Source organism: Ascaphus truei, chromosome 5 (genome assembly GCF_040206685.1).
Source record: "Ascaphus truei isolate aAscTru1 chromosome 5, aAscTru1.hap1, whole genome shotgun sequence".
NCBI lineage: Eukaryota > Metazoa > Chordata > Amphibia > Anura > Ascaphidae > Ascaphus > Ascaphus truei.
In genome coordinates, this window is record NC_134487.1 from 118522084 (window position 1) to 118534112 (window position 12029).

At 42.5% G+C, this 12029-nt stretch overlaps 2 protein-coding genes across 2 annotated transcripts in view; one reads left to right on the forward strand and one right to left on the reverse strand.

Annotated features, from left to right (window-relative positions):
* The window catches only part of MON2 (MON2 regulator of endosome-to-Golgi trafficking), a 148047-nt gene extending 140183 nt beyond the window's left edge, over window positions 1-7864 (forward strand). Inside the window, 1 exon segment of the mRNA XM_075600518.1 lies at window positions 6935-7864. Coding sequence (XP_075456633.1) covers window positions 6935-7098 — 164 coding nt within the window. The 3' untranslated portion in view covers window positions 7099-7864.
* RPS16 (ribosomal protein S16) overlaps window positions 1-12029 on the reverse strand; it is a 243444-nt gene that overhangs the window by 174547 nt on the left and 56868 nt on the right. The gene's annotated exons all lie outside the window — the stretch shown is intronic.

Genomic DNA, 12029 nt, shown 5'->3' on the forward strand with positions numbered 1-12029 from the left:
TAAAAAATCCAGCGCCTCAGCACGCCTGCGGACGCTCGCGTGAGCCCCCTCTCAAGGCATCCTCATTGAGGATGCAGGGGCTCAGCACGGAGCGTCCGCACGGCTCAGCGCGGCCTGTCCTTCTATGGACTCGGCCAGAGAGCCAGAGAGAGAGAGACATAGAAAAAGAGAGACACACAGAAAAAGAGAGACACACAGAAAAAGAGAGACACACAGAAAAAGAGAGGACACACAGAAAAAGAGAGACACACAGAAAAAGAGAGACACACAGAAAAAGAGAGACACACAGAAAAAGAGAGACACACAGAAAAAGAGAGACAGAGAGAGAGAATGTGAGACAAAGACAGAGAGAGTGCGAGGGCGAGAATGCGAGGGCGACACAGGGAGAAGGCGAGGGCGACACAGGGAGAAGGCGAGGGCGACACAGGGAGAAGGCGAGGGCGACACAGGGAGAGGGTGACACTCACAGACACACACACTCACAGACACGCAGAGACACACTCATGCAGAGACACACTCATGCAGAGACACACTCACGCAGAGACACACTCACGCAGAGACACACTCACGCAGAGACACACTCACGCAGAGACACACTCATGCAGAGACACACTCACGCAGAGACACACTCACGCAGAGACACACTCACGCAGAGACACACTCACGCAGAGACACACTCACGCAGAGACACTCAGAGACACACACTCACTCAGGCACACACACAGGCACACACACGCAGAGACACACACGCAGAGACACACACGCAGAGACACACTCACTCAGAGACACACTCACTCAGAGACACTCAGAGACACACACTCACTCTGACACACACACACACACAGACACACACACACAGGCACACACACACAGGCACACACACACAGGCACACACACAGGCACACACACACAGACACACTCACTCTCAGACACACTCACTCTCAGACACACTCACTCAGACACACTCACTCAGACACACTCACTCACAGACACTCACTCACAGACACTCACTCTGTCACTCACACACACACTAACCGGGTCGCACGCGGCAGCAGGCCCCTCCGCACTGCAGCAGGCCCCTCCTTAAGGCAGCAGGCCCCTCCGCACGGCAGCAGGCCCCTCCCCACGGCAGCAGGCCCCTCCCCCCCCGAAGCACGCTCCCCGAACACCAAGCGGGGATCGGGGGCAGGTGATTAGGGGGAGATCATGCGCAGGAGGCGCGCACGGGGGAAGCTGGGTTGGCGCTTCCCCCTCCGTCCCACGTGGGTTGCGCGCGGGGCTTGCTTTGGGCTTCCCCCCCTCCGTCCCACGTGGGTTGCGCGCGGGGCTTGCTTTGGGCTTCCCCCTCCGTCCCACGTAGGGAGCGGAGGGGGGAGGGAGCGGAGGGGGCTAGATTGCGCGCGGCGCTTGTTTTGGGCTTCCCCCTCCGTCCCACGTGGGGAGCGGGGGGGGGGTGAGGGTGCGGGGGATTCTGGGTTGCTGGGGGGGGCAGGCAGCGGGCCCACAGGCAGCACAGAGGGCCCACAGGCAGCACAGAGGGCAGGACACCCTGCTTGCCCTGTGCATGCGCGCCGGGACCAAGGAAATCGCCGCCATTTTTTTTTTAACTTTTTTTAAAAATGTAATGAACAGGCACCCGGCCGGGCTCCCCCTGACTCACGGGAGGAGATCAGGAGGGGGAGGAGATCAGGGGAAGGAGCTCTTCCCCGCGTTAACCCAATCAGGGAGGGAGATTATTTATTTATTAAAAAAAAAAAAAAATTTGGCAGGAGCAGGGAATTCATAGAGCTGCAGCACGGCTCGCCAGCGGCCTAAATCCACTCGCAACGGGCGAATGATTATCATTATTTGTCGAGCACTGTATATATATATACTGTATATATATACCAATATATATATACATATACATATATATATATATATATATATATAATATATATATATATATATATATATATACCACTATATATATATATATTAATATATATATATATTATATATATATATATATATATAGTGGTATATATATATATATATATATTATATATATATATATATATAGTGGTATATATATATATATATATATATATATATATATATATATATATATATATATATATACAGTGCTCGACAAATAATGATAACCATTCGCCCGTTGCGAGTGGATTTAGGCCGCTGGCGAGCCGTGCTGCAGCTCTATGAATTCCCTGCTCCTGCCAAATTTTTTTTTTTTTTTTTTTTTTTTTTTTTTAATAAATAAATAATCTCCCTCCCTGATTGGGTCAACGCGGGGAAGAGCTCCTTCCCCTGATCTCCTCCCCCTCCTGATCTCCTCCCGTGAGTCAGGGGGAGCCCGGCCGGGTGCCTGTTCATTACATTTTAAAAAAAAGTTAAAAAAAAAATGGCGGCGATTTCCTTGGTCCCGGCGCGCATGCATGGTATATATATATAGTGATATATAATATATATATATATATATATATATATATATATATATATATATATATATATATATATATATATATATATATATATATATATATATATATATATATATATATACCACTATATATATATACCACTATATATATATACCACTATATATATATATATATATATATACACATATATACATATATATACATATATATATACACATGTGTGTGTCAAAAGAAGTGTTACTGGGCGTGGCTAATTTTATAAAACAAGAAACAAATTTTGGGGGGTTTCTGAGAGCTTGCTGGGTATCTGTGTGTTTGGCATTTGTTTATGCATAGCTCTCTTAAGGTCCCACCACAGCATTTTAATCGGGTTGAGGTCTGGACTTTGACTGGGCCATTGCAACACCTTGATTCTTTTCTTTTTCAGCCATTCTGTTGTAGATTTGTTGGTGTGCTTGGGATCTTTGTCCTGTAGAATGACCCAATTTCGGCCAAGCTTTAGCTGTCGGACAAATGGCCTCACATTTGACTCTAGAATACTTTGGTATACAGAGGCGTTCATGGTCGACTCAATGACTGCAAAGTTCCCAGGTCCTGTGGCTGAAAAACAAGCCCAAATCATCACCCCTCCACCACCGTGCTTGACAGTTGGTATGAGGTGTTTGTGCTGATATGTTGTGTTTGGTTTTCGCCAAACGTGGCTCTGTGCATTATGGCCAAACATCTCCATTTTGGTCTCATCTGTCCAAAGGGTATTGTTCCAGAAGTCTTGTGGTTTGTTCAGATGCAACTTTGCAAACCTAAGCCGTGCTGCCATGTTCTTTTTAGAGAGAAGAGGCTTTCTCCTGGTAACCTTTCCAAACAAACCATACTTGTTCTGTCTTTTTCTAATTGTACTGTCATGAACGTTAACATTTAACATGCTAACTGAGGCCTGTAGAGCCTGAGATGTAACTCTAGGGTTTTTTACAATTTCTCTGAGCATTGCACGGTCTGACCTTGTTGTGAATTTGCTGGGACGTCCACTCCTGGGAAGATTGGCAACTGTCTTGAATGTTTTCCACTTTTGAATAATCTTTCTCACTGTAGAATGATGGACTTTAAATTGTTTTAAAATGGCCTTATAACCCTTCCCAGATTGATGGGCAGCAACAATTGCTTCTCTAAGATCATTGCTGATGTCTTTCTGCCTTGGCATTGTGTTAACACACACCTGAATGCTCCAGACCAGCAAACTGCTAAAACTTCAGCTTTTATAGAGGTGGTCACACTTGCTGATGATCAATTAATCAAGGGCATTTGATTAGCAGCACTTGTCAGCTACTTAGCATCTTAATTCCTATGGAAGCAGTAAGGGTGTACTTAGTTTTTCATACATAGCTTCTCAATGTTGGCTTTATTTTTAATATACGGAGTCTTACATTGTATTGAGCAAGATTTCAACGGGCATTATGGATGTAGTGTTAGCACTATTAAAGCGCTTTCTGCGTTTATTCAGGTTATAATGTATCGTTCAAACTGAGTTCTGATTGACTGCATATATTTCCCCTGGATGCTGACACATTGGTGTGTTACCCAAAGGAAGTACTGCCCTGTGGCAGTACTGACACCTCTTTAAATGGGTGTATCATATAGATAGTGCTGTTTAAGAAGAGCTATGCTCTATCGGAGCTGCTGGAGGTAGCTGGCAGAGTTAGTTATAAGTCGGCAAAAGGGTCTATATGATAATCTTGCTCAATACAATGTAAGACTCCGTATTATCCACAATACCTGTACAGCTATGTGGTAGGACTACACGGGTAACATCAGCCTATCGCGCAACGCATGCGCAGCTCACATTAAAAATTAGTGTGGGACATATTTCTGTTTAAAGTATGCACAGGGAGAATTTCAAAATAGGCTACTACAATTCAATCTAAGGTGGTTGAGATCCTAATATAGCACACCGCCTGTCTGTTACTTACCTCACACTATACGCAAACTACACGGAGCAGTAGCAACACAACCCCGTTCTGACGCATGCGCTGTCTGAGCCTATACAGAAAATCTTACGGCTACAAACAGCCCTGCTCGTGACGCATGCGCGTTTCGTCTAACTCGGAGGATATACTATACATGAGGCACCTCTATGCTCTGACTACGCATAGTGAAAACATTAAATACGTAATAATACAACAACATCCAGTAAAATACTGGATCCATCGTGGCCTCCATCTATCCTATACCAATAACACTGTCCCGCTACTAACACAGGCGTAGTGTGACTTTGAATCGAGTGACATTGTGTTGAATTTAAGATTATCTGCAATTTGAACGCATACAAGGGCAGTTACCATATACTATTTTATCGGTACCCACGTGACACGCTCTAAATGCAATAAACACTGCATCACGGGTGATAATACCAAGATAGTAGAACACTAGCAGAATTTAGGTTTTATCTTTGACTGCATTTTCTACTCTACCTGTGAGAACTACGCATCAGAACTTTTACAGCCTTATATCTGTGCATCTGACAAATATATTCTTGAAGGAAACCCACCTTCTCCAGTGTACAGTGTACCTGCTACCCCAGCAACCATTATTCGGGTCCGTAAACACCGTCATAACACACAGAGTTCCAGGTGTTAATACAGCCTCTATGGACGTACATGTAAAACACAGACCAATAACCCCATAACCTGTTTAACTCAGGAGGTGTTTCACAATAAACCCCCTGTAGAGCCACTAAATCCTTCACCAGCAGCCAGCAACGGCACTGTTTTTTCCTATGTTAAACATACAGCTATACACAGAACAGGGATACAGGGAACGGACTCCTACAGTGGAGCAATGGTCTCATGTACAAACAACATAACCCACTCAAACGAGGGATCAGGTGGGACTATCTAAATCGGAAAATAGAGTTAACATACACACAGGATCTATATCTGTCCATCTGTATATACCAAGGATACGAGAGCTTCATACAGGGACACAGGGACCAGAAGAAAGAAAGTAAAATAGATATTATTTGCTATATCTTATAGAGTAGTACATAGGAGCTAAAGGAGACGCATGGTAGAGACCGAATAGACGTTAGCTGTCTATTTTTTATTAGAGTATATAGATTTACACTATATACTGTTTTAATTACACGTTGACATATCAGAATGAAATAAAACTAACTTCACTTACTACATTCACCCCTGACCGTATATACTATAAAGGTCTGCAGTGCGCCTGCAAAAGGGACTCTTTGGTGTATTTTCTTTGATACACATTCCTAGCTACTTCAACACATCCCTAGGCAGCACGCTTTTTCCAACAAGGGGTTTTAAGAGCGAGGTTTCCCCCACTATAGTATATATATATATATATATATATATATATATATATATATATGTATATATATATATATACACACACACACACACACACACACGATACGGTTCGTACGGGAATCGGCAGACAGGACTCAGGTTTGAATTGTAGAAAATATATTGTTGAAAAATAAGACACAAATCACCAATGTTTCGGACCCACAAATGGGACCTTCCTCAGGGTAGTGCAGTGAAGGAATGACATGCTCATACTCATATACCGCCACCCCCAGGTGCACAAGTATTGATTATCAGAAAAAACACTATCACAATTAGTTAAAAGCCCAATCCCCTGTCAGACTTGCCTAATAAAGAACTCAAATATACAGACGCCGCCATTTTGAATCCGTCCGGTCGCCATCTTGGAAACGGAGGCCGTGGTGCGCATGCACAATGAAAACCCATCCGAAGGAGAGGCCATCCTGTGATCGCGCATGCACGACAGAACAATTAGTAGAAGCAACTGCAGCGGCTATCTTTGGGGCTATGCAAGGGCAAGCCTGCCAAACAAGAATAGAGTAGAAGCGAAGCTATTACCCTATCACCCATGCAGTGTAGGGATGTATTGTTGCTAAGCAATTCGTCCCAATGCGGCGACCATCTTGTAATGGTGCGCATTAACGGAATGAGACACTGGTGACAGTGTTGCATGGTGGATGCTTGGCTACTCTTGCTAGTGTTCCCAAAGGATGATGACGCTGCATAAAGCAAATTGCTACCGGCTATGGAACAAATAGGCAATAAAACAAATCCAGGCATCTAGTTTGAAGATCCTTCTGCGGATCTAAACGTATTTTGTGCTGTTTATTTCTTTAATACAATTACTTTGGATTATACTTTTGAGTGGGGTCGTCTTTGTGCCATCATTCTTGCTGGTAACGTATACCTGTATTAATTTATGGCCACAGCACCAGACCTATCAAGTTTATTTACTGGAGTGCCGAATATATATATATATATATATATATATATATATATATATATATATATATATATATATATATATATATATATATATATATATTCACACATTAACATGGCTATTAACTTTGTATGTGACTTGCTCCCTATACCAGACTGCATTACCCATTTTTTTGTGTATTGTAATAATGTTTATTTTCTTTGTTGCAGTTGATGGTAACACCTGGGCACAGGTAATCTCCCTCTATCCAACCTTAGTGGAATGCATTACGTGTTCGTCCTCTGAAGTGTGTTCTGCGCTCAAAGAAGCTTTAGTTCCATTTAAGGACTTCATGCATCCACCAGCATCCAAAGTGCAGAATGGAGAGTCTTGACCAGATATGATTCAAGAAGAAATTACTGTGTATGGAAATTAACCCCCAATGAATGTTTCCTTCTAACTGAAATTATTTTTTCAAAAGGACACCTTTCATGAACTGTACAGAGCAGCCAATAATGGCCTCCTTTTAACTATACTAATGAACTCATGAATACAAGCTTACACCTCAATAAATGTTCCTGAGTGAGTAGCCGTGTCGGCGTTTCTGAATATAAATTGATTAGATGAAGTAAACTATAATTTTGTCTCTGACACAAAATGGGTGAAGTACTGAATGGCAGTGGGCTGATTCAAAGCTTATGGGGTGTCTTTTGATGTATTAAACAAAGTATTACAGTTTAATCGACCTTTAGTAGGCTGGTGTTTTGATCCCTTTTTTAGGTACAACATGTACTTATTTTATGCAAAACAATACTTTAACATTCCATATTTTTTGTTAGCAGCCTTTGTAAACATGGACAACTGACATATTTGTGTGTAAAATAAATGGTACAGTTCTGTATAAAATTGTCCCATTATTTAAAATAAATTTGGTAGTCGCTGTTAAATGCACAAATAAATATTTGTAGTGATTTAGTGAGCTGTATCCTAGCACTTTTACTTACAATTTGGCTTCCTTTTAATGGGTGCATATTGTTATCCATATCTGTCAACATGCAATTATCCTTATGAATATATTCATTTGAATGTATCCTATTTGCATTTGAAATGCAGTAATTCATGATATGAATATTAAAAGCACAATGATTTTAAAGCTCTAACCCCTGAGTTTTAATATAGAAAGACATGACATTGTGCTCACTCGTCCAAATTATTTGGTTATTGTTATTAAGGACAGGCTAGTCGGTCAGCATCAAGTTTTCATATTGAAAAGGAAAATAGCGATATTGTAGTGAAGACACTGGTCTTTGAAGTGGAAGAACATTGAGATTCCATCTAGTTCATACCCCTAGCAAGACATCTGCTTGTTTGGGTCACCAAAAATTAAATGGCGAGCTTTTCGAGTAAAAGTACTGTATAAGTACCACACATTGTCAGCTTTGTATCAGTGAAAAAATAAATCAATAAAATAATGTACAAACAGATATGCCGTCAATTTAACTCGCAGTGCAATTTAGTTTTGATCATAAAAGGGAAAGCAAAAGCAACACTTTTGTGGAAAATATTTATTGTTCACTGCTTTTAGTTTGGGATTCTTTACCCTATATGGCTGCACTTATAGGATATTCTGATCGACTTACTAATATCTGCTGAATTTGAACTTGGAAATCCTCAAAGGTACTGTAGTAAAGAAGAAGAATGTGCATTGCCACGCTGCAAAATCCAATGCATAACATTTCATACACTATACAAAATCGACAAAACTGTTTCATTATTTCGATTTGATTATTCTGTTTTTAGATTTTGGAAAAGGTAAGTCGTTTCACTTCAATGTTTCTCCAATAAAGAGTGCTACCTCTCTTTATAGGAGTATAATAGATGAGACAAACCGTTTTTACTTATGTCACACAGGAATACCAAAACCCATTACTAAAGTGTTCATTATTTGTCAATAGTAGTACGGATAATGGCATTTCTGTCATGCATGCACCACTTACTCATCCTGAATAGTAACCATTTTGCCCTGCACATTTATGACAGCACAGAAAGCGTATGACCCCATTGCTTCTTACAGTGGACTACACAGAATAGCGTCTCATTCTATAGAGTGGTAAAGAACATAACATTATTGAACACTATCACTACCAATTTTCTGGTGACACACCTAGACAGAAAAGACAATTGGGACAATATGTTGCTAGTGTGCCATTATGCATACTACTGGAGAGTGAGAAACTTGACACATCCGAGAAGCCATGCATTCAGTTCTAGTTTACCAGTCTTCAAAATGTGCTATCCCGTAAACAGGAAGAAGCAGCTGATACTTTGTGATCGCAACAGTTAAGGAAATATGCTGCGAGTTGCTACGTGTTCAAATTGTTTTTATAACCTACTTGTATGTATGTTTGTCTTTATATAGTGCCATTAATGTACATTGCGCTTCACAACAGTAATACATGTGACAATCGTATAAATAACAAATAATATAAATAACACATAAAAGGGAGAAGTGCTTCAGACGTAAAAGTAACAGGAAAAGGAGGCCCTGCTCCGAAGATCTTACAATCTAATTGGTTGGTAGGAATAACGCACAGATTCAGTAGGAGGGCGTTCCGGTAAGTGCGTCTGCAAGGGGCCAAGGTTTATGTATGAGGTGTTAATTATCAGCCATGGAGCTACTCATATGCTGCCTTAAGCAGGTATGTTTTGAGTTGGTTCATAAAAGTGGATAGTGAGGGTGCTAGTTGGATATTGAGGGGAAGGGCATTCCAGAGCTGTGGGGTAGTCGGTGAGAAGGGTTTAAGGAGGGAGAGGACTTTTGATACAAAAGGGATAGGGGGAAGACATCCTTGAGCAGAATGCAAGAATCGGGATGTTATATAGCAAAAAATAAGGATAGATGTAAGGGGGAGCAGAAGAGTGTAAAGCTTTAAAAGTGAGGAGAATTGAGTGTGTGATACAGGATTTGATAGGAACCCAGAAGTGGGATTTCAGCAGGGTAGATGCTGAGACAGATTCTGGAAATAGTAGAGTGATTCTGGCAGCAGCGTTTAGGATAGATTGTAGAGGAGACAGGTGAGAGGCAGGAAGGCCAGACAGCAGGAGGTTACAGTAGTCGAGACGGGAGAGAATGAGGGTCTGTCAGAGTTTTTGCAGTCGAGCAACATAGGAAAGGGTGTATCTTGGTAATATTGCGGAGGAAAAACGACAGGTTTTAGCTACCTTTTCAATGTGAGAGTGGAGTCGAGTGTGACCCATAGGCAGCGTGCTTGTGCTACTGGGTGAATGATAGTACTTCCAACAGTAATGTGGAAGGAGGTAGAAGGGCCTGGTTTGGAAGGAAGTATGAGGAGCTCTGTTTTTGCCATATTAAGTTTGTCGCCAGAGCACCATCCTGGATGATATAGAGAGACATTCATAAACTTTGGTCTGTACAGCAGGTGTAAGGTCAGGGGTAGAAAAGTAAATGTCATCAGCATAGAGGTGATATTTGAACCCAAGAGCTGGGATTAGGTCACCTAGAGAGAGAGTGTGAAAAGAGAAGAGGTCCCAGGACAGAGTCCTGGGGTACCCCCACAGAGAGATAGATGAGGAGGAGGACATGTTGGCATTCGTAACAAAGCTCTATCTTTTGCTAAGAGTATGGAGAATGTGAAGGAGAAGAGGGTGGTCCACAGTATCAAATGCTGCACAGTCGAGTAATATGAGCAGAGTGTAATGACCTCTGTCTTTGGCAGCATGGAGGTCATTAGTTATTTTAGTGAGGGCTGTTTCAGTGGAGTGAGCAGTGCGGAAGCCAGATTGTAGAGGGTCTAGGGGAGAATAGGTGTTGAAAAAATGGAACAAACGAGAGAATACAAGACGATCAAGGAGTTTAGAGGCAAAATGCAGGAGGGAGACAGGCCGATAATTAAAAAGGCAGTTCAAGTTTGTTGTTTTTGAGTAATGGTATAACTGTTGCATGTTTGAAGAAAGAGGCAAAGGTACCAGAGTAGAGGGAGGAGTTAAACAAAGTGTGTGAGCGTAGGGATTATAGTAGGAGCAAGCGGTTTTAGGAGATGGGAGGGAATGGCGTCAAGAGGGCAGGTGGTAGAGGGAGAAGGGAAAAGAGTCAAGGAAGGCAGGAGGAGAGTTAGGAAGAAGTGTAGGATGGGAGGGGGATACAGAGGGGATGTCCTGATGTATAGATTCCACCTTTTTTTTTAAATAGTCGGAAAAGGCCAGAGGCGATATGGAGGAAGAACAGGCAGCAGAGGATGGTCTGAGAAAGGAGTCAAAGACAGAGAAGAGTCGGCATGGATTAGACTTGTGCATGTTGATTAGTGAAGAAAAGGTTTGTTTAGCTTGAGAGAGGGCAGAGTTGAAACCGAATAGCATAAATTTGTTGTGAAGGAAGTCTGCGAGAGTGTGAGATTTCCTCCAGAGGCATTCAGAGGTGCAGGAACGCATCATGCGCATGTGGGAATTTAGCCAAGGTCTGGGGTTAGACGGGTGAGAATGGCAGAGAGAAAGGGGGCATGTAGATCAAGAGAGAAGGATAGGGCAGAGTTGTAGTTCCTCAACACGTTGTCGGGGTCTGGAGCAGAACTGAGGGAGGAGCGTTAAGTGGACTCAAAAGATGATAGGTTAATAGAGCGCAGGTCTGCAGAAACGAGGGGTAGATGGAGGTGAAGGGGAAAATAGAAAGAAAATGAGATGAGGTGGCGGTCAGAGAGAGAAAAGGGAAATGGAGAAGTCAGAGAGAAACGTTTTTAGTGAAAACCAGGTCTAGGTAGTGGCCATCCTTGTGGGTGCTAACTAAAGTCCACTGTTGAAGGCCAAAAGAAGAGGTTAGAGAGAGAAAGCGGGAAGCCCAAGGGAGAGAGAGGTCATCAATACAGTAGTTGAAGTCCCCAAGGAGAAGAACAGGGGAGTCTGAGGAGAGAAAGGAGAGCCAGGATTCAACGTGAGAAAAAGACAGAAGGGGGATGAGTAGGGGTAGGTGGGCGATAGATGACTACAACGTGGACAGGGAGAGTAGAGAAAAGATGGACAGTGTGAGCCTCAAAGGAGGGAAAAGCAAAAGGGAGAAATAGGAAGGGAACAGTAGCGGCAGATAGGAGAGCAGGAGCCCCATGTCTCCACCCCTGTCATCAGGGTGTGGAGTGTGGGGGAAAGAGGCCACCATAAGAGAGGGCAGCTTCCAGAACAGAGTCAGACTGAGTGAGCCAGGTCTCAGTTATATCAAAGAGGAGAGAGTGAGAGAAAAATAAGTCATGCACAGAGAGGAACTTGTTAGAAATGTTATAGATTTTTTTTTTTTTGTATCCATGAAGAAACTGATGT